The sequence below is a fragment of the Amblyraja radiata genome, chromosome 1, assembly GCF_010909765.2.
Source record: "Amblyraja radiata isolate CabotCenter1 chromosome 1, sAmbRad1.1.pri, whole genome shotgun sequence".
Lineage (NCBI taxonomy): Eukaryota > Metazoa > Chordata > Chondrichthyes > Rajiformes > Rajidae > Amblyraja > Amblyraja radiata.
The window spans coordinates 141,642,375-141,666,441 of NC_045956.1; the positions used below are offsets into that span (position 1 = coordinate 141,642,375).

The window sequence follows — 24,067 nt, forward strand, 5'->3', positions numbered from 1 at the left end:
ACATGAATTACAGAAAAGCTGCATCAATTATTAGACAAAATGTCATTAACCAAAAATGTAAACAGCTTTACTCCACCAATGCTGTCTGACCTGCTGAGTATTTTTATGATTTTCCTTCCGATTAAAAGAAAAATCAGTAATTATAAACCCCTCAAACTTGGAAGGCTACTATCAGTTTTATGCTAGCTTTCTATAAACTTGACTGTTGATATCCACATGCTCCTGAACTATTTACTCGGGCATGCTTTATATTTAATTTAGTTTACTGTCAATTTTTCCTTATGATCTTGGGCAAGGAGAATGGCATTCTCAGTTACAGATGTCACAATTATGTATTTGAAAACAAATGGGATTGAAGATTTGGGAGCAAAAGACAACTAAATACTAGACTACTGAAAACAAATGAATTTTTGTGGCCCTGCTACAGTTTCATAGAAAAACAAACTTATGTCAGCGCCATTAAACCAAGTCAAGGAAAGCAAGAAAGGAAATGGAATTCTGCAAGAAATACTTTAGAGATAGACCGATACCACATATCTGGCAGTATGCAATATCCTGGCATAACGTACCAGGGATCTGCTTGTAAACAATAAACAAAATAACCCTAAAACTAAATTTGAATGCTTTTAGTTGTCAAGTTCACAACTTGTGGATTACAATTGAATTATTAAAATGAAACTTGAACTAAATGTCATTTTGCAGAAGGCAGCATTATGGAGGTAATTTACTTCAAGTAAACAGAAATATTTGATATCAACATTAAGTGGCATTGTTCGATCTCTGGATACATTTTATATATAAGCACGGCTGGAGTGGCCCCAGTCCATCCAATAATTGTGTGGCAGGTGTGGCTAAGCTCTTACAAAAACCTTGGTCAAAAATCCTTCCGATGACGTGTCAGCAGCCCCTGAGAGGATTCGACTCTTGCTGTTGATGCTAGAAGGCTTTGGACTGAATCCATGAGCTATGAATAGATAAAAACAACCATCTTGCAGGAAATCTACATCCCAACACAACTTACTGCAGTCAACAGGAGCAAAACACTCAGTAAACGGGTGCAATAACAATTAAGAGGATTTTTTTCCATTATACCCAATCCCTCATCCATCAAAGATTCCTCTCACAAAGCCTTCATCAGTTGTTTAGTAATTCCCCCAAGGAAGCTCCAAAAACCCAAATGAAATCCAGTATTTTATATCACCAGGGCTCTAAAATTCAATAAACAATTAATTGTACCATTCCCTACATTAGAAATTAGAATTAAATTATTAAGTTTGCCTAATGGTATCCTCAGTAAAATAATGTTCACGTAAACGCGGTTATCTGGATTTTATGTTTTTTCCCCCAAATTACTTATACACTGCATCCACTCCTATTACAAGCTTCAGCATTTTTTTATTTTTTTTTAAAGAAAAAAATGTGCTTTAAAGTATAAAACAAAAGGGCAATCCAAGAGAATTTACTTGTCATCCAGATCTTGGTTTCAATTTGGGAGGATAATAAATGTTAGAGATCCCAGAATTTGGAAATTATAAATCTGAATTGAAGAGCCCTGTTCTGTATTAAGCATTTCTTTGAACATAAATGTGTAAAAAATAAACATCAGCACACTTAAATTACAATACAAAAATAGTCTTAAAAATACAGGATCAACTTGCACTCAGGGGAGCTATACGTTAAATACCAAGGGACCACAGAACAGCAAGTTCTACAACACTTTCCTTTTCTACCACACAGGTGACTTCACATTCTATAGACACTAACATGCTTTGAACTTCGCTCTCTTTCAAATCTCTTATGTACGGAAAAGTGTCATAGAGTAACTCCTAGGGCCCATTGGCATATGATAGCAGGAAGATAACAGAAGAGAAAAGCAGACAAGTAAAGAATCTTAGACTTCCAACCTCCAATTCCCATGTTCTCCTCTCTAATGACCGGTGATGTAAGTGTGATGGTGACTTGCATTTTTGGTTCCATATTTGAAGTAATAATAATGGCTGAGTCAGGAATGCAGCAATTTACTTCGTACTTCTCAGGAGTAGTCGCCTATAATCATTTAAAAAAAACGTATTACACAAGCAATTGGGAATGATTACATACTTTAAAACCATTTTTTAAATGCTGAAAAATATAGCAGCATATGAGGAGAAAACATGTTAAGAATTTTTTCTCTTTACAGATGTCAAAAAATTTGGTATTCCCTGGAATTTTCTGTTGAAATTTACAGTACAATAGTCATTAAAAAAAATCATTTCAATACGTTAAAAATAAATATATTTTAGTGGAGTGGCACTTTCGAAACAGAGTAAAAGAAAATCACTTTGCATGCTTGTTCTGCAAAAGATATCAGCTTCTCCGCGTTGCTATATAGTTTCATTTATTGTGCTCCACATCCCCGTTTGTGATTGAAGTTGATATCCAAAAGCAAAAACATTGTTAATTACTTCACTGTTTTAGAGTCAGTCATGTTTAAAGTATATATTTTTAAAAAGCAATAGAATTAAGACTTATTGAAGAAGGACTAAAACTGGCATACCACAAGTTGCTTTGGCAAATTGTCTGCAATGCGATTCAGTAGTACTCCAGTTGGTTTCTCGGCGCAAAGCAGTACAAGGTTCACATTTTTGTCCCCACGTAACAGCAATCCTTTAGCAAGTACGCCAACTCGCATGACACCCTTCAAAGCTCTCTGGCTATCATCTCTTCTGTAGCAAGTGTGGACAGCAGGGAATAAAAAGTAGTAATTGTACTTCAAAGCCACTAGTCACTTAGCAAAAGAGTTTATTATCAAATGGTATTCCTCCAATTTAGGTGTCCACATCAAAGTCACCCTGCAGCAATTAACTCAAGCAAAGCTTGCTAATAAATAAGGTGCAAATTGGCTGCTGAGACCATAAACTTTATTCCTTTCAAGTTTTCTAGTTGGTTTATGAATAATAGTAAGATTAAACGAGAACTTACCAGTTTGAAGTTTGATCTGTATTTTATGAGGAGTTACGATGAGGGATTACGTGAAGAACCCGCTCAGCACGCATGCGTGTCATTCTTCAAAGCAGCGGTGTGAGATCACAGATAACTAATGACTAAACATAGTAAGATTAGAGAAGAGGTACCAGTTAAGTATATATGACCTGGGTGGGAGCGGAGGGCACGTAATCCCTCATCGTAACACCTCATAAAATACAGATCAAACTTCAAACTGGTAAGTTCTCGTTTAATCTTACTATTTTACTTCGGAGTCACGTGAGTGACTACGTGAAGACTTCAAAGCTCTGTGATCTCATGCCGTAGAAACGTCCATGCACACGTCTGCCTTGACTGTGGGAGGAATAGTGTTAACACAATTGCACATGATTCGTTATTGAAATCATAAAATGGATTAACACAAATATAACCCTATTTATGGGTTTTAATTAATTTACAGAATTTAAATTTCTTTCTGCAAATGTTCCAGTCTCTCTAACTGGTTTGTTATAAAATAACTGGAAGTTCTTTCCCCTGACCATCCTGCTGCTTCGAGGACTTGGTCCATGGGCAGATCCAGTCGTACTGCCGCTGATGTAGCTGCGGCCCTGGTGGAATGAGATTTGAACACATTAGTATCCACCCCAGCCCGCGTCAGTACCTTTTTCAGCCATCTCGAGGTCGTTTGGACCGTCACTTTTTTGTGAGGTTTCTTATGGCTGATCAGCAGTCCATTCTCATGCCTCTCAGGTTTTTAGTTTCACCATGTATAGTGATAGATGTTTAACTATACAGAGGCGGTCATCTGCAGGGTATGACCTACATTGGATATTGAGGCCTGCTGATCCTTGTCTGTTCTGTTTTACTAGTTCGTAAATATGGAACGTAATATCGTCAGGTGAGGAGGTCATGTTGTCCAGTCTGTGCAGTGACTGAACCCTCTGTGCCGTGACCAGTGCCATTACCATGACTGTTTTTTAAAATGTTAGTCTGTATGGGGACAGGGTAGATGCTGGTGACCAGTTCCTGAGTACTTTCAGGACAATGCTTACATCCCATACATGGGAGTACCTGTTTTTTGGGGGGGATTTTGTGTTAAATATTCCCCTCATGAGCTTGGTTACCAGAGGGTGAGTCCCTACCGTGTAACGCTCTGTCCCTTGCCATAGGTATGTCGACAGGGCACTTCTGGCGCTGTTGATGGCACTGTAGCTGAGCCCCTCATCATAGTGGAGGCCTGCCAGATATTCCAGAACAGATGGGATGTTGATATTTCTGTTGGTGGTTTTGTTCTTATGGTAGTACGTTTCCCACTTTCTGATGTAGACCAGATATTGCTTCTTGGTTGACTCTCTTTGGGCCTCCGAGATGATGTTTGCTGTTCGGTCCGTGAGTCCCAGTTGTAGAAGCGGTGTTTTAAAAAAACCTCTACAAATTAGCAGGTTCCAGCTTTATGGCTTGGATGGCTATCCCGTCACGGGATGTAGTAGTAGATCTGGTCTGTGTGGGATTGTAATACATGGTTCGAATACCATGTTTTGCACCACTGAGAACCATGGTTGAGTAGGCCAATCGGGTACTCCCAAATACCAGACGCAGAGTCTTGTTGTATTTTGCTTCATACCCGACTGATGAGGCAGGAGGGAGGGAATGCGTAAATGAACCATTTCCCCCAATGCAACGAAAATGCATCTGTTGCCGTTGCCCCAGGGTCTGGTTCCCATAAAACATAGTTAGATATCTTCTAAATGCGACAAAATCGATATCCGGTTTCCCGTATTTGCTGTGATTTCAGCAAACACTGTTTTGTTTAACATCCATTCGGTGTTTTCATTAAATTTGCGTGACCTGGTGTCTGCCACTAAACTTAGTCTCCGTGGTGGGTAAGTGGCTGACATCCAAATATTTCTCTGGATGCACCATTGCCAAATTGAATTAGCGGGATTGTCACATGATATGCTTTTGTTGCCGCCCATGTGGTTGATGTATGCTACCACAGTGGTATTGTTTATTTGTAATCTAACATGCTGGTGGTGTGTAAGTCCATGAACTGTACCCAACATTTCCAAGTAATTTATACCCAGTGTCAGTAGGAAGAATGCCTCCTGCACTGTCCATCTATCTCCACAGCTGGTGATGGTAATGGTGGCTCCCCACCCCAGTGCACTGGCATCCGTTTGTAGTACCATCGAAGGGTTACTGACAATGATAGGTTTGGAACAAAGCCAGATGTTATCGATCCACCATTTTAGCTCCGTTTTGGCTTGAATTGGTAGTCTCATAGGTCTGTTAAAGTGACCTGCATTGATTTTTAGAGCTTGATTTTTAGCTCTCTGTAATTTTTGGTAATGTAATCCAAATTGTGTGGCTGGGAAAGCAGCCACCATTTTACCAATTATTTTGGCTACCAATCTGATGGATGGATTTGTGATGTCAATGAGGTTGCTAGAACCTCTATTATTTCTCTGGCCTTTCCCTTGGGAAGTGTCACCGTTGTGAACTGAATCAATGGTGAATCCCAAGTAGTCCATAGTAGTGGACGGTGTTAGTTTAGATTTAATTGGATGGATGATAAATCCCAGTTTTCCCCAACAACTGTTTTTGTGGCTGTTACAGTTAGTATGGCCAATTCCAAAGTTATGCCCACATGAGTATGTCATCCAAATATGCCATAACCATATGTTTGCGTTTGCGTAGAAACGCTAGGCCTGGTTTTTAAATTTTTTGTGTACAGCGTTGGCTGATGTTTGCCCATTTGGCAGCACTTTATATTGCCAGAGTTGTTCCATCCAGTTAAATTTTAAGTAACGTCTGTGGTCACCTCGTATGGGTACTGAATAGTATGCATCTTTTAAATCGATGCTAGCCATGAAGTACCCTTTGGAAATTAGTTGTTTAGCAGTAACAAAGGTTTCCATTTTGAAGTGAATATATTGTACAAATATATTCAATTTGTCATATCTATGATGATGTGACAACCATCATCTTTTTTGGTTTTAGTACATATATTGGACACGAATTCTAATGGTTCGTGTTGTGTTGTCTGAATTACACCTTTATGTAAAGTCGCTCCAGTTCAACTTGTGCTTCTGTTTTTTACCTATCAAAGAGCACAAATTTTCGGTTTCGTTTGTGTTGAACTGGAGGGCTGTTTTTGGTGTACAAACTCTATGGCATATCCCTGGATACTGCTTAAGACGTAAGTATCGGATGTTAGCATGCTCCATGCATTTAAAACCTAGTACAGTCTTCCCCCCCAACCTCCATGCTTCCCATATTATTTGGGGAACCAGACCCCCTACCTCCATTGTTACCAGTGGCAGGACTACTTCTTCCTGAAGTTCTTCCGTTGCTGTGCTGGTGGTTGGTTCTTCGGGTTGGTTGCTGGTGTTATTGGGGTTACCCGCATCTTCCAGGAGGGTCAGCCTGGGCCATGGCCTAAAAGACTCATGTTTAGAGTGCCGAGCCCTCGAATTTCACCAGTTCTGCCAGTGGGTGCGTAGGGGTGTTGTCGTAGGTTATGGTGGGTTTTTGGCAGGGTAGGTTGATATTTTGATTAACCCCAAAGTTCTGGCTTCTTCGTCCAGCTCCTTTACCTGTTTAGACAAGTTGCCTCCTGAACAGGAGAATAGGCGGTTTGGTGGCTCCAGGCTTACACAGCCCCGCGGATTTTTGGATTTAGCGTTGGCTGTATGGCACTTTTTCTAATGCTATTCTTGGGACATGGCCGTGGTGCCACCGTACGGGCAAAGGCGGTTATTCCTGAAGTTTAGTAACTTCAGGACTTTTTTAAACTTCACATCCATCTTCTGCCCGTGGCCGATGTGCTTCCAGATGCAGCTGTTTACAATTGGCACATTCAGGGAAATGCAGTTTCCTGGTGTTAAATGTCTCTGTTGTATCCAGCACAGCCTGTTCCTGTAGCTGGTTCAGTGACATGTAGTCAATGCTTGTTGCAAGCTTAGACTCCAGGTTTGCCCCTGTTTGGTCTGGCTGCATGAAGCTTACCACCATATCCAGCAAATTCTCTTCACCCTGCACCCCATGCATGCACTGGTGTTTTCTTCCGCGGTCCCCTCTTCCAAGTCAGCCCAGAACTGACTCGAGGTGCTCCCCTCTGATAAGGTGGGGACATTGTGCAGCCCTTGAAAAGGTGCTGCTGTGGGTTTGATATATGCCCACAGTGGCCTGACTCCAATTCCCGGAGCCGGTCACGCTGGAGCAGATGCTCCAAACACCATTCCATGCGGGTCCAGCGCTCTCGGTCGCTGGCCTCCCGTGGTGTATCAGAGTCGGACTCCTCCGAGTCCACGACTCTGTTTGTTTTGTGTTTTGCCTGCCGCCTGGCTGCGTTGATTTGGCCGGCGCGGCGGCTACACAGGGCACAGCTGATCCCACTGCGGGTGATGTTAGTGCCGGCGGCTGCTTTGCTGGCTGTCCGCTGCTTCGCGGTCCTCCCTGACCAGCTTTGTCGCAGCCCCCATTTACTTTTTGCCTTCCCTGTAGTGGGCAAAAAGACGACAGAGTAAGAAATCTTACCTGCAATAGCGGCTTTTTGAAATTGCCGCCGCGGGGGAAGCTGCTTCGCGGTCCTCCCTGACCCGTCCTTCCACCGCGTCTGACGTTTTGCAATGCGTGTAGCGTAATGACACGCATGCGTGCTGAGCGGGTTCTTCACGTAGTCACTCATGTGACTCCGAAGTAAAATCTCAAAATAAATTAGTGATTAATTTTCAGTAATCATTAATGCACCCAATACAAGTGGCAATTGGGGATTGACAAGAAATGCTAAACATTTTGCCAACAGTTCCACTTAGCAACTTTTCCATTTGAAGACACCTTATCATCAGGAAAGCATCTATTCTTCCACACGTTTAAATAACACAATTTCTATTTACGTTTAATGTCACGAGTTTTATAATTATAAAACATTTTCAGTAATAAAGGCATAGAATCAGTACATGGTCCCACAATATGAACCACTTCATATTTTGAGACAACTGTAGCTGTTCTACTGGTTTAAGACAAGTATTTTTTCAAAATTTAACTGGACACATTTTCACAGAAATGGACACAAAAACTACAGCCATACCTATCTTTGATTAAATCCTTTTTATCATCTTCTTTGTTCTTTGGTTTGTCTTGCTCTGTTATGCAGTCAGATACAAGTTTAAGAGCACGTTCAGTATGTGAAACTATTTTCTGGACAGACTGCAGCTCCTCTTCAGTTGGGTAGATAGCAGCATGTTTTGTCATAACGTAGCGATCATCTGACGAGTCTGGACGCCTTGGAGGCTAAGCAGAGGTTTATAGTTGACACCAAGTATATGCACTTCCTTTGCCACTGCAATACATTACAAGAAATCTGGAAGGAAACCCACATGCACCCAGATTTTGCTTGCTATTAAGTGCATTTATTTACTCTTTCTGAAGCATGCAAATCTTTTGATGCAAATTATTAGTACAAGCCTTACTCTTACAACTGTTATAGCAAATTAAAAAGCTAAACCTACAAAATGTTCAACTCCATTTGAAATTCTCAAAGTCAAAGTGATTAGTAGCAGGATGACCCTTTTCAAATTTGTTAAAATGCAAAAAAGTCCCAAAGTATTTTTCCTTCTCAAACTCAAATGAAGGTTAAGCCATTAAAAACAATATACCAGTGGCCCTTGAGGCTGCATCATTCCAGGTCGAACACCAAGTAGCCCTGGAGGATATCCATCAGCCAGTCTGCGGCGATCATCCCAGTAATGGTGCTCTTCTTCCATCCTCCTCCAGTAAATGTCCTCCTCATACCGTCTGAATAACACAGAAATCTTGCTTCAGCTAACTGATCTAAATATCTCAAATAAACCAATTTTACTTGAGGAACTCACATGCAATAATCAATTAAAAGCTCACCTCCTGCACCCATGCAGAACTCACTGCATCAATTTCACCACTAACTTCCATCCGGCACTCAAATTCACCTGGACCATTTCCGACATCACCCAACCGTTTGTAGACCTCCATCTCCGTCGTAGGTAACAAACTACTGACCGACATCCACTATAAACCCACTGACTCCCATGGCTATCTGGGCTACACTTCTTCCCACCCTGCTTCCTGTAAGGACCCCATCCCCTACTCCCAATTCATCCTTCTACGCCGCATCTGCACCCAGGATGAGGTGTTCCACACCAGGGCATCGGAGATGTCCTCATTCTTTAGTGAACGGTGGTTCCCCTCTGCGACTGTAGATGAGGCTCTCACCAGGGTCTCCTCTATATCCCGTAGCTCTGTTCTCACTCCCCATCCCCCCCACTCGTAACTAGGACAGAGCCCCCCCGTCCTCACCTTCCACCCTACCAGCCGTCACATACAACAGATAATCCTCCGACATTTGCGCCACCTCCAACGGGATCCCATCACTGGCCACATCTTCCCATCCCCTGTCGGCATTCCGCAGAGACCGCTCCCTCCCCAACTCCTTGGTCAATTTGTCCTTTCCCACACAAACCACCCCCTCCACTGGTACTTTCTCTTGCAACTGCAGGAAATGCTACACTTGTCGCTTTATCTCTTTCCTCGACTCCATCCAAGGAACCAAGCAGTCTTTCCAGGTGAGGCAGAGGTTCACCTGCACCTCCTCCAACCTCATCTATTGCATCCGCTGTTCTAGGTGTCAACAGCTCTACATTGGTGAGACCAAGTGTAGGCTCGGCAATCGCTTCGCCCAACACCTCCGCTCAGTTTGCATTAACCAACCTGATCTCCCGGTGGCTCAGCACTTCAACTCCCCCTCCCATTCCGAATCCGACCTTTCGGTCCTGGGCCTCCTCCATGGCCAGAGTGAGTCCCACCGCAAATTGGAGGAACAGTACCTCATATTTCGCTTGGGTAGTTTACACCGCCGCAGTATGAACATTGACTTCTCCAATTTCAGGTAGTCCTTGGCTTTCTCCCTCCTTCCCCTTCCCAGCTCTCCCACAGCCCACTAACTCAGCCTCTTCCTTTCTTCTTCCCGCCCCGCCACACCCCCCCCCCATCCCCATCAGTCTGAAGGGTCTCGACCCGAAACGTCACCTATTCCTTCGCTCCATAGATGCTGCCTCACCCGCTAAGTTTCTCCAGCATTTTTGTCTATATTCAATTAAAAGACCAAGCAATATCTAAAATTCCATTCACAAGTATCGACATTACTGTCACAGCCAGGATTTATTGTCCATCACTAATTGCCTTTAACCTGACAAAGTAATTAGACATTAAGGTCATCCCACTAGCCAACTTGGGTAAGGGCAGATTTCCTTTACAGAATGACATTACCGAAACGGGAGGAAGCTATCAGGACAATCCAGAAATTGGACCATCATTCCCGACTGTGGATTTAAAAGAAAACTGCATACATTCAGTCATTTTTCAGACATGCTTCGCCATGTGTGGTAGTCAGGAAAAGAGATGGCAGAAACACCTCATCGGGTAAGTGGCAGGAAAGGAGATAGATGGACCAAAAATATCAAACCACATAAGGAAAACAAATGAAAGGCAGAAGATGTGAGAAATTACTTAAAAATCCTCACAGCTTGGACGTGCATCTTCAAAGCTCAATTGATTGGATTACCTCATTTCCATTCGCCAACGCTCTTCTTCCTCTCTCCGTCTCCAGTATTCTTCTTTCTGCATCTGTTTTCTCATTTTTTCTTCCTGGATTTTCCTTGCTCTAATACTTGGTTTTACTTCAACTTGCAATTCTGGATTTACTTTTTTCTAGATTTAAAGGAGGATAAACATTTCGTACCCTATGTGAAATATTTTGTTAATAGTTTTTACTAATGCAAGACTCACCTTATACTGCAGTCTGTGTCGCCTTCCTTTTAGATGCATTTCCTTTGCGTTTGGGTCATTGAAACTACACTCACATAATTTGCAGTGGAAGCGAATCACTTTGCCTTCATCGTTTCGAACCTTCCAAGGGAAGGACAGTTAAGTTAATTCAGAAAAAAAGTTTGAAGATAACCGCTTATTGGGAAAATATATTAGATGATGGTCAAGGTGCAAATCATGCAAAAAATAGAACCAACATCATTAATAGGCAGGCCACAGTAAAATTACCTCTTCCACGTAATCATGACCAACAGGCTGAACATCACTCTGCAATGCAGCAAGTGCTGTTATTGGCTCCACCACTGCCTCTGATTTGGTCTCCTGAACAGATGGTGCTGCCAATTTTACTTCAGGTGTTTTGGCCTCTTCAATTAAAGTTCCTGTAGTCTGCAACTTGTTACCACCTAGCGAACAATTCAATACTTCAGCCAGACAAGCAATTTTTAAAAAACTTTCAACATTAAAACAGCTACTTTTAAAAATGTGATATTACACCTGGGATTCTTTAAATACATGACACTTAAAATTAACAGGTGTTAGATCAATACCTCGCCTTTTATCACCATGACTTCATTTTAGATTTAGGGACATGAAGTCAGGTAATGGCATTTAGAACATCATTGAAGCCAGTTTCTAAGTGGCAATCATTTTACACTGGTTACAATTATTATTCTGGGAGTTCCCTCCATTTTTCAATCTTAAATGCAGGTAATAGGGTAGTCAGGTACTCTTCAATTACCACCTGTTGGTGGTATTCAGCAAGTTAGCAAATAGGAACTGTAGTTGCAGCACAGCCAGATTGTTGATTTAACATAAAACTGGCAAAAAGCTTGATAAACCCGAGTACTTGCCTATAAAAGTAATCTTCGGGGTTGGTGCTTTCTTCACAGCAAGCAGCTTATTAGTTACATTATTGATAGACACAGCAGCAACTGGATTAGTCTTTACAATAGTGGAAACATTGGGAGTTGCAGCAGCCATTCCACTGCTCGATCCCATGGGTGGATTTGGAGTGGGTGGCTTGACAGGAGTCCCAGCTGTAGTTGTAGTTGCTGTCTGGCTGACCATGCTAGGTTCTGTTGATGGAATGGGTTTGCCAAGCTTTGTGTGCAATTTGACCACCTGCACGATATTTGAATAAGAAATAAAATTTGGCATTAAAATAATTTTACAAATACAAGGAACCAGAGATTTATTTTTGAAGTAGTTAATTAAAACACAAGAAACTATTTTCCGGAGAACACGTTAAAAAAAAAAAATCAATTTTTAAAAGTCAACAAGTTCATAACATTCTCAAGTTGTCTCCATCAATTTGAAGTGCGCAAAAACGTAAAACCTGGCTTTAAATCTGCATCCCACATCACTCAAGGATTGGGTTCAATTTCTAGTCATCTCATCCCATTTCTTAGTTAAATTTCAAATATTCTTCTTGGAAATGACTCTTTTAACAAAACTAATCATGTGTTGGAGTAGAATTAGGCCATTCAGCCCATCAAGTCTACTCCACCATTCAATCAAGGCTGATTTATCTCTCCCTCCTAAACCTCCTTATGGGTTTGGTAACGAGAAGTTATGTTTTACAAACTTGATTTTGAGATGACAATGGTGATCGATGAGGTTAGGGAAGTGGATGCTGTCTGCATGTATTTTAATAATGGTCCCTAATGGTAGACTGATCGTGAAGATTAAGATGCATGGCATCCACTGTGACTTGGTCATTTGGATTCTGAACCAACTTATCCACAGAAAACAGGTGGGTGTAATTCTGTCTGGAGGCCTGTAACCAGAGGATGGATGGATATGGATATGGATCTCCCCCCCCCCCCAGTGCAGGATTCCCATAAGGTTAATTTGCAGGTTGAGTCAGCAGTAAGGAAGGCAATTAAACGCATTTCATTTTGAGGGGACTTGAATATGAAAGCAAGGATGTAATGCCGAGGCTTCATAAGGTGCTGGTGAGGCCACATTTGAAATATTGTGAGCAGTTTGAGGCCCCATATATGAGGATGGGTGTGGTGGCATTGGAGAGTCCAGAGGAGGCTCATGAGAATGATCCCGGGGATGACTGGGTTAACATACGTGAAACGTTTTAGGCCCTGGGCATGTACTCCCTGGAGTTTAGAAGGATTAACAGGGATCTCATCTAAACCTACCAGATAATGAAAGCCCTGGATAGAGTGGATGTGGAAATTATGTTTTCAGTAATCGGAGGGTCTAGAACCAGAGAGCATGGCATCAGAATAAAAGGATGTACCTTCAGAATGGAGATGAGGGTTTTTTTGGGGTTTTTAAGACAAGGGGTTGTGAATCTGTGGAATTCATTGCCACAGATGGCTGTGGAATCCAAGACATTGGGCATTTTAAAAACAGAGATTGATAGTACTTGAATAGTAAGGGCGTCAAAAGTTATGGGAAGAAGGCGGGAAAATGGCAGAGAGGAGGAAAAATAGACCAGCCTCTTCACTCCTTATCGACACCTTTGTCACTTTTTAACTCATGTATTTGTCCACCTATCAGCCATTCAACCCCCCCTCACCCACTATCCACCTGTCACTTATCAGGCTTTGTGCTGCCCTCACCGCTTCGCCGTCTTTCTGCACCCCCCCCCCCCCCTCCCCCCACCATCATCACAATCCATCTAAAGGGTCCCGACTCAATATTCCTGGTCTTCATACAAAATTGATTGAGAAAATATTTTGATAAGCATTTTGTAGGAGCGCAGATGTTTGGCAACTGTGGCAGGACTTGAATGCCATCACCTCCTACTAGGTGAAATCCGGAGGCAGCTCAAGCGACAGCGAAGCATCACTCCTTGACGAGCGCAATGTGTTCTACGCACGCTTTGATTGGGAGAACACTGATGTGCTTTCCCGAGCCCCCTATGTAAAACTCATATTAGTCACAGTGGCCGACGTCAGAAGATCCTTCGGTGGGGGGGGGGGCCTCGGAAAGTGCCTAGACCTGATGGTATACCTGGTCGAGTTCTCAAAACCTGCGCAGACCAACTGACTGGGGTTTTTGCGGACATTTTCAACCTCTCACTACTGAGGTCTGAGGTTCCCACCTGCTTTACGAGGACAACAATAATACCGGTGAGAAGAGTAAGGTGACGTGCCTCAACGACTATCGACCAGTGGCACTAACGTCCATGGTGCTTTGAGAGGTTGGTTATGGGGCATTTCAACTCCTACCTCAATAAGAACCTCGACCCGCTACAGTTCGCCTACCGTCACAATAGGTCCACGGAGGATGTAATCTCACTGGCTCTCCACTCCGCACTGGACCACTTGGGACAATAAAAACACTTAGGCTGTTGTTTATAGGCTACAGCTCGGCGTTCAATACCATCATCCCCTCCACGCTGGTTACCAAGCTCACAGAACTGGTCTCTGCGCATCCCTCTGCAATTGGATCCTCGACTTCCTCATCCACAGACTGTTCGAATTGGCAGAAACACTTCATCCTCAGTAATAATCAGTATGGGAGCATCTCAAGGCTGCGTGCTCAGCCCCCCTGCTTTACTCACTCTATACTCATGACTGTGTAGCCGGACATAGTGCGAACTCCATTTTCAAATTCACCGACGACACCACCATTGTTGGACGAATTACAGATGGTGATGAATCAGAGTATAGAGGTGAGATCGACCGATTGACCAAATGGTGCCAGTACAACAACCTGGCTCTCAATAACATCAAAACCAAAGAACTGATTGTGGGCTTTGGAAGAGGACGGTTGAGGACCCACAATCCTGTTTATATCAATGGGACGATGGTGGAGAGAGTCATAAGTTTCAAATTCCTAGGCACGCATATTTCCGACGATCTTTCCTGATGCAATTATAAAGAAAGCACATCAGCGCCTCTACTTTCTTAGAAGATGACAGAGATTCGGTATGTCAAAGAGGATTCTCTTTAACTTCTACAGGTGCACAGTAGAGAGCATATTGACTGGTTGCATCATGGCCTGGTTTGGCAACTTGAACGTCCAGGAGCAGAAAAGAATGTAGAAATTTGTGGCCACTGCCCAGTCCATCAGCGACTCTGACCTCCCCACCATCGAAGGGATCTATCAGAGTCGCTGCCTCAAAAACGCAGCCAACATCATCAAAGACCAACACCATCCTGGCCACACACTCATCTCACCACTGCCATCAGGAAGAAGGTACAGGAGCCGGAGACCTGTAACGTCCAGGAACAGCTTCTTCCCTACAACCATCAGGCTATTAAACACTACAACCTCATAAGCTCTGAACTACAATAGGCTATTATTATTATTATTGCATTGTTATTGTTTGTTTTGAGTTAGTTATATTATTTATTATGATTACATATTCTGTTGTGCAATAGGAAGTAAGAATTTCATTGTTCTATCTGGGACATATGACAATAAAACACTCTTGACTCTTGATTCATCCTCAGGCAGCTACCATGGAGGAAATTGAATCTTGGCAGGGATCAAAGGAAATAGTTGGATTTTGTAAACACTGATTTGGAGAAAATATCGTACTATATGTTAGAAAAAGAGCTTGGGCATTACTATTATAAATGCAGAAAAACAAATTTCAGACGATAAAGACAAGAATCAAGCACTGGAAATTCCTTGACAGGGGTTTTCATATCCACTTTGCAACCAACCTTCAGGTTTATAGTAGGGCGAATTGGTATTGAAGCTGGGGCCTTAATTATTTTAATGTTTAAATTATCTTTTAAAAAAAAAATAGATTTTACATATCATAGAATCATTTAAAACTGGTACAAACTTTTTATTTACATGCAAGCTTTCAAAACACTATGTTGAGGGTAAGAGGGGGTAAAGGGCAAGAATGCCACCAGATGCAATGCATGAGGCCAAAACCAAAGTAGAGTCAGCTCCAATTTAACAAATGCCTTAATGTGTAAGAAAGAACTGCAGATGCATGATCAAATCGAAGGTAGACACAAAATGCTGGAGCAGCGGGTGAGGCTGCAACTATGGAGAGAAGGAATGGGTGATGTTTCGGGTCAAGACCCTTCTTCAGACTGATGTCGGGGAGGGGGTGGGACAAAGATAGAAAGTAGGCGGAAACAGCAGGACCAGTAGGAGAACTGGGAAGGAAGAGGGTAGGACAGAGAAAGCAAGGGCTATCTGAAGTTAGAAATCAACATTCTAGGGTGTAAACTACCCAAGCGAGATACGAGGTGCTGTTCCTCCAATTTGCGCTGGGCCTCACTCTAAGTTCTCTCCATCGGCGAGACCAAGCGCAGGCGCAGCATTTTGTGTCTACATTAACAAATGCCTTGTCAGGTGTGGAGGCCAAGTTCATTTGCTCTTCATATGCAGAAGAATAAAGCATTCATATGGACTGTAAGCAGGGGGTCCAGGTCCAGAATGACCCAATGTGATACCATGGTTAGAAAACTCAAAACTCAAGAAGCAGGCTTTGCAGAGCAGCAACTCTAACCATTAAACAAATTACAGGTAAATCTGCAATCCTTCCAATTCCAACTGGTTTCCTGCACTGCCATGCACGACTGACAACTACCATCCATGGAACAAAACTGCAGAAAGAATTAAAGTATGGTAATAGGAACAAGAAAATAAAATTCCAGACAAGGAACAAGGAAAAATATAATCTCAGCTATATTCAGTTGTTATCAAGCATATTAAAAGGATATGACAGGTTATGTTAGATTGAATAAATACAATTTACTCATCTAATTTATTTTACAAAATGGTCCATTAGTTACTGAAATGCAAACAATAATTTACCTTCTGATGCTTTGCTCCACGAATATGAGCTGCATATGCATCAGCGCCAGTGCACGAGACATCACAGAGTTCACATCGCAGCTGATTTTGAATGCTTCGAGCTGTTCCAGCATTGCTGCTTTGATTAGTAGTTTTTAGAGCTGCTTCCTTCTTCTTGTGTTTCTGCCCTTCCAAATGTTCCCTGTAAGTCTGAGGAATTTGTTGTATTCAAAAGAGGAATGACATTAACAATACAGATGGCAAATGTCTACCAGATCTGTTATTGATTGAAAATGAAGAGGGATAAGGCGTTTCTATTGGATATTTGGAAATTAGGCAGCATTAACCAGAGCAAAGAGTTCCTCATTTAGAGACTGCTTTGAGGCAGACCCATTTAATTCTAGGTTTAGCTGTATAAATATCTATCTTCAAAGAATGACGCACAATTGTATCATAGTCATAGCGTGATAGTGTGGAAACAGGCCCTTTGGCCCAACTTGCCCACACCAGTCAACATGTCCCAGCTACACTAGTCCCACCTGCCTCCACTTGATCCATATCCCTCCAAGCCTGTCCTTTCCATTTGCCTGTCTAACTGTTTCTTAAATGGTAGGTTAGTCCCAGCCTCAACTACCTCCTTTGGCAGCTTGTTCCATAGACCCACCCCCTTGTGTGAAAAAGTTATCCCTCAGATTCCCATTTAATCTTTACCCCTTGAACCCATGTCCTCTGGTCCTCAATACCCCAACTCTGGGCAAGAGACTCTGCATCTACCCAATATATTCCCCTCATGATTTTATACACTATGGATTCAAAGGAAATGACAATCCAACTAACTAATTCCCTCTTTCCATTTTCAATTTCTAGAACCCTCAGAAGGCTTTGTTTGTCTTCTCTTCAGAAATAGAAATGATTCTAAGTTATAGAATCATAAAGTCATACAGCGTGGAAACAGGCCCTTCAGCGCAACTTGCCCACACCGAACATGTCCCATCTACACTAGTCCCCCCTGCCTGCGTCAAGAGACACTGCGTCTACACTTCAATAAGATCACCCTCATCTTCCTGCACTCCAAGGAATAGAGTCCTAGCCTGCTTCACCTCTCCCTTTAGCTCAGGCCCACGAGCCCCCCCAATCCTGCTGAAACTATATTGTGCACTCTCTTCTGAAACAAAAGTCAAGCTAACTCCAGAATACTGGAAAGGCAAATATTCAGTGATACATGGTATTTGCCCAAAGCAATGGGGAGAATAGTAAATACAATAAAAGTTTAACCATGATTATGTGAAATAGTATATTAGCAAAGAGAGATACAAGACCACTGTCACCCTCCCCACATAACAAATATACAATAGTTCAGGCAATCTCAGTAAATAAAAGAAATCCGATTGATGACCTTTTATCATAATTAGAAATAGTTGGAGACAAGATCTAGAATGATGATGATCTAGAATACGAGTACAGAAGAACTTCAAGCCATCTTTTCATATACTGAAACATCCACAGCCTCATACCAGATTTTACCCATTGCTATCTCTTTTCCAAGATACCAATGCAGGTCTGCATGGCCAAACTCAACGCTTTGATGCAGATTTTACTACAGGTATTGCCCTCAAAACCTGCCTGGACCAGCTGGCAGGAGTATTCTCATATCTAACTGCTCCCTATTCCTTTCAGGTTTTGGTTTAGGTTTATTATTATCACATATACCGAGGGTCAGTGAAAAGCTGTATCTTTATTGCATGCTATCCAATCAGATCAGGTTACACTATATATAGATACACAATCAAGTCAAACTGAAGTGCAATAGGTAGAGCAAAGGGGAAGGGATAGATCGCAGTACCATAGAAGAGATTTAAAAGAGTAGAGCAATTGTATCAGATGATAGTAGATAGTGATCCTACAAATGAAGGTTTGGTACAAAACAAAAAGCCATCTCAGAAAGAGAACAGGGCTCCCGGTGAGATGGAGCGAGTTGCCGGGAACACTCGCTAGGTCAGTGTTCGTGACCTAGCGTCCCCATCAGCCAGGGGGTTGCTGGACAGACGGGGATAGATGGAAACGTGTTGCTCTGTGCAGGGGGAACGACACCTGCGGCACGGAATAGCCGGGGTGTAACTTATCCTGCACTAGAACTGCGCACAACTCCCCAAATGCTGCATGACCAAAGTCCTACAGAGCTGCGTCCTTCCCTCAGAGATGCCCAGGGGATTCAAGATGACTCGCATCACCCCAGTGCTGAAAAAAACAGTAAGGCAGTGCACCTTAATGGCTACTGTTCAGCAGCTCTGACAGTTACTTCATCAAGAACCTTCCTCCATCCCAAGGTCAGAAGTGGGGATGATAGATAAAAGTCCATAGATTCTTATGAGACTAGACACAAGCTAGAAGGGTTCTAACCTGGAATATCACCTATTCATGTTTTCCAAAGATGCTGCCTGACCCCTGAGTTATACCATTATTTTGAGTATTTTTCTTTCCCTTAAGGGGCCAGTCAGGGTAATGCCAAAAGTAAGTTTTCTCCCATAAAATAGTCTATGACTGGAGTACATGGTTTCAGGATAATGGGGCATCCATTTTAGACAGATGACAAAGATTTTTTCTCTCAGAATTGTATTTAGAATTCTTTACTATAGAGTGCTACAAGGATAAAGCCCTGGTCTCTATTCAGGGCTGAGCTGGACAGATTTCTAATCAGTAAGGGATACGTGGGTTACAAGGACATGGCAGAAAAGTAGACTTGATCTGCCATATCCAAAACTTAGATATGGACTGATAAGTAACAGGTAACATTTTATTTCACCAACTGCAAAGTATGAGTTAGAAGAATGACGGCATACTCTCCAGTTGCCTGGATTCCCAAGAATTGATGTCATCTATTTCCAAACAACCTTTTTTCTCCCAACGGCATCACTTACAACATCCCAAGCATTTGATACCTCCACTTCCACTAAGTGGCTGCAGTGAGGATAAAGAAACCCTGCTTCACAAAGATTGCCAAGCTCAATTGATATGGATAATTAAAATGATCAATGCATATTTGGTTGTGTGCCCAGTGCTACAAAAGCAGCAAATAAACTGCAACTGTGAACCATAAATCAAAAGATATTGTTTTGAATCTAACTTTATTCTATTTAAAAACCAATACGTCTTACCTGTGGCCCAGCACAACTGATCTTGCAAACATCACAGTAATGAATCTGAGGTTGTTTTGGAGGCTGCTTTGGTTTCTGCTTATTCTGGAAAGGTACTTTCTTGGTAAAAGTGCTCCCAGCCCAAGCTGCAGCTTGTTTCTGTTGTTGTTGTTGTTGCTGTTGCTGCTGCTGCTGTTGCTGTTGGTAATAGGAAGATGCAGCAGAGTACACTGCAGCTTCATAACCAGCATATGTAGCTCCTATGAAAATTAAGAACATTAATTATTTTACAAAAAAAAATGAAGCCATCAGACTGAAAGTTTTCCTTCTGAGATGATCAAACATGGATGTATTTTAGTTGAAAGTTTATAAACATGCAAACACCCTTCAACCCGAATACAGCGTTAAGCCAGAAAGCATCTCAGAGCACCAGAATTAGCGATTCAACTGTTTACAGAAGCTGTCTGCATTGCTCTTTATTGCTGGCTGTCTGCATTGCTGGCTGTCAATATTGATCATAAAATTCAGATTGTAATCCTTCAATTGGATTAGAGAAAGCACCTATGGATCCACACGCCTTAAAATGTATTCACATCAGGCCAAATAAATTGTTCACCAAATTCTGGATCAATTTCATGATATTTGATTCACAAAAGTTTTAATTTTGATCCCAATGCAAAAGAATCCACATAAAAAGTTTAAATCCAAAAGGCTTGAGTTGTGATGGAAAGTTGGTCCTTCAGATCATTCAGACATTGAAGGGAAAAAAAAACATTTTCAAAGCAGTATGAAAATCTATATATTTAGCAAATCACTTTAAAAAAAAATCAAATACATTATCAACCCACAAACTTTTATCTAAATGCAAGCTTATGATTTACTTTTCACAAGATGTCAGATATCAATGTTGTCAAGCTGGAAAGGATAGAGAAGATTTATGAGGGTGCTGCCAGAACTAGAGGGTCTGAGCTATAAGGAGAGGTTGAGTAGACCGGGATTCTATTCCTTGGAGCACAGGAGGATGAGGGGCAATCTTATAGTTGTATAAAATTATGTGAGAAATAGTCCAAGTAGAAGCACAGAGTCCCTTGCCCAGAGTAGGTGAATCAGGGACAAAAGGACATAGGTTTAAGGTGAAGGGGAAAAGATTGAATAGGAATCTGAGGGGTACCTTTTTCACACAAAGAGTTGTAGGTGTATGGAACAAGCTGCCAGAGGAGGTAGTTGAGAAAACAGGGAATTATAGACCAGTTATCCTGACAGTGGTGGTGATGATGCTGGAGCTAATCATAAAAGATGAAACAGCGGCACATTTGGATAGCAGTAACAGGATTGGTCCGAGTCAGCATGGATTTATGTAGGGGAAATCATGCTTGACGAATCTGGAATTTTTTTGAGGATATAACTAGGAAAATGGACAAGGGAGAGCCAGTGAATGTAGTATAACTGGACTTTCAGAAAGCATTTGATTAGGTCCCACGTAGGAGATTACAGTGGGCAAAATTATGGCACGTGGTATGGGGGGGGGGGGGGGGGGGGTAGAGTGCTGACATGGATAGAAAATTGGTTGGCAGACAGAAAACGAAGAGTAGGGATTAACGTGTCCCTTTCAGAATGGCAGGCAGTGACTAGTGGGGTACCTCAAGGCTCGGTGTTGGGACCGCAGCTGTTTACAATATACATCAATGATGAAGGAAATCAAAGTAAAATTAGCAAATTTGCAGATGACACAAAGCTGGGTGGCAGTGTGAACTGAGGTGGATGCTATGAGAATGCAGGGTGACGGGTGAGTGGGCAGATGCAGTTTAACGTGGATAAATGTGAGGTTATCCACTTTGGTAGCAAAAACAGGAAGGCAAATTATTATCTGAATGGTGTCAAGTTGGGAAAAGGGGAAGTACAACAGAATCTGGGGGTCTTTGTTTATTAGTCAATGAAAATATGCATGCAGGTACAGCAGGCAGTGAAGAAAGTGGATAGCATGTTGGCCTTCATAACAAGAAGAGTTGAGTATAGGAGCAAAGAGGTCCTTCTGCAGTTGTGCAGGGCCCTAGTGATCCCACACCTGGAGTATTGTGTGCAGTTTTAGTCCCCTAATTTGCAGAAGGACATTCTTGCTATTGAGGGAGTGCAGCGTAGGTTTACATGGTTAATTCCCGGGATGGCCGGACTGTCATATGCTGAGAGAATGGAACGGCTGGGCTTGTATACTCTGGACTGTAGAAGGATGAGAGGATATCTTATTTAAATATATATTATTAAGGGTTGGACACACACGCTAGAGGTTGGAAACATATTCCCGATGTTGGGGGAGTCCAGAACCAGGGGCCACAGTTTAAGAATAAGGGGCAAGCCATTTAGAACGGAGATGAGGAAACACTTTTTCCACACAGAGAGATGAGAGTCTGTGGAATTCTCTGCCTCAGAGGGCAGTGGAGGCCAGTTCTCTGGATGTTTTCAAGAGAGAGCTAGATAGGGCTCTTAAAGATAGCGGAGTCAAGGGATATGGGGAGAAGGCAGGAACGGGGTACAGATTGGGGATGATCAGCCATGATCATATTGAATGGCGGTGCTGGCTCAAAGGGCTGAATGGCCTACTCCTGCACCAATTGTCTATTTCTCTTAGCTATGGTTGGACCACTCATTGTATATTCTTACAAATATTTGGTTACATTTTTACATTCATCATTTTTATATTCGCTACTTTACTTACCAGTGTACGTCACAGCAGTAGAGCTATAGGTACCACTTTGCGTATAGGACGGAACCACGGTGGCAGCTGCTGCAGCTGCTGGTTGCACAGTTGTGGATACAGGATAAACAGTAAAGGTAGTAGTTGGGTTCGGAGTAGCTGGCTTAATTGCTGTCACTTGTCTAGTCTGTTGAGCTTGTGTATATTGCGTTGCAGCTTGACTATATCCTGCCTTGGCAGCTGCAGTAAAACACAAGTCTTAGGAATTGATACAAGCAAAACTTTTTTTGTCAATATTCCCTCAATTATAAAGTATACACAGTCTACCACAATCCATCTACTTCAAAGTAGTATGTTACTCAGTTTCAAGGAGCTTCTACATGATGATTCACCTCTAATGTTATCTTATATTTACATTTTACCTCGCGTTATCTTCAATTAACAAATGGACACTTCTACTCTGCCAGCTGAGGCATCAGGAGTGTAAATCACTAAACTCTCCAAAACACAGAGCATTTTGTGACCCTTAAAACTTTGTGCTATAGAAAATTATGTTATTAAAACAATTCTGACAATGGGGTCAGGCAGTGAGAGGGGCTAGAGTTTCAGACTGGCAGTAACAAAGTTACTTTACCCGCAGACTTTTCAAAAAAGGTATCTTCAATGGCAATACATGTATTTTAGTTAGTGCAAGCTAAAAATATTGAAACCAATGTTACTTTGCTTAATAAAATTTCATTGCAAAGAGACAAAAAAAGGGACCAGTGTTCAATACCTCCTTATACTCTTCCACTTTCCATTACATCCAGTTAGGATATTCGCACAATGCTGACGAGAAGGGATTTCCAGAGAAGCCGGACGTACAACATGAAAATTCACTTCCACTACCAATTCCTTAATAAAGATGTATACTCACCAGCTTGATAGTAGGCTTCTGCAGCAGTTGGGTGTGGTTGAGCTGCAGCACCAGGCTGTTGATAATATTGTTTGCTGTCGTAGGCTATTGCTGGTGCTGTAGAGCGCACATACGTATAGGTGTCCTGAAAAGGTTCAATTGAAACTAACTTAGTTCCTAGCTTTTCACTACATACTCAAAAAACTCAAGACAAAAACTCAAGACAAAAAGAAATTTAGGGCTAAAATAGTATACGACCAGATCAATATAATTGAGTATTGTGCATAAAGACTGATTGGATACTAGATGGTACACAAAACCTAATGATCTAATTCTATAAACAATATCCCTAATAATAATAATCTAGGGCATCAAAAACGACACAACAGTTTGGCTAAACCTAAATGCACTAGTTCAGTTAGAGGAATTTAGTCGAGTGGAAACAGGCCCTTCGGCCCATCAAGTCATAACCAACCTATTCACACTTGCTCTATCCTACACAGTTAGAACAATTTTACTGAGCCAATTAACCTACAAACCTGCACATCTTTGGAATATGGGAGGAACCTGGAGCACCCTGAGAAAACACATGCGGTCAAAGGAAGAACATACAAACTGTGTACAGAGATCACCCATAGTCTGGATCGAACATGGGTCACTGGCACTGCAAGGCATCAACTGTACCGCTGTGCCATTGTACCACCCCATTCCTTTTATCTTTTAAGAAAATGTAAGTTATTGGCACACCAACCATAGATTTTGTACAAAGTACAAACTGCAGCCACTTTA

The 24,067-nt window shown here is 42.0% G+C and overlaps 1 protein-coding gene across 4 annotated transcripts in view; it reads right to left on the bottom strand.

Annotated features, from left to right (window-relative positions):
* The window catches only part of zfr (zinc finger RNA binding protein), a 61,668-nt gene that overhangs the window by 10,138 nt on the left and 27,463 nt on the right, over window positions 1–24,067 (bottom strand). For 3 of the 4 annotated variants that reach the window (XM_033031867.1, XM_033031852.1, XM_033031876.1), the window contains 12 exons: window positions 23,300–23,423; window positions 22,405–22,623; window positions 19,713–19,951; window positions 16,579–16,767; window positions 11,679–11,949; window positions 11,056–11,231; window positions 10,789–10,908; window positions 10,565–10,710; window positions 8,625–8,763; window positions 8,057–8,259; window positions 2,537–2,705; window positions 1,905–2,046 (listed from right to left, as the gene is read on the bottom strand). In XM_033031867.1, the coding sequence (XP_032887758.1) occupies window positions 1,905–2,046; window positions 2,537–2,705; window positions 8,057–8,259; window positions 8,625–8,763; window positions 10,565–10,710; window positions 10,789–10,908; window positions 11,056–11,231; window positions 11,679–11,949; window positions 16,579–16,767; window positions 19,713–19,951; window positions 22,405–22,623; window positions 23,300–23,423 (2,137 nt within the window). The remainder of the gene's footprint in view (window positions 1–1,904; window positions 2,047–2,536; window positions 2,706–8,056; window positions 8,260–8,624; window positions 8,764–10,564; window positions 10,711–10,788; window positions 10,909–11,055; window positions 11,232–11,678; window positions 11,950–16,578; window positions 16,768–19,712; window positions 19,952–22,404; window positions 22,624–23,299; window positions 23,424–24,067) is intronic. The other variant, XM_033031859.1, reaches the window with a different exon arrangement.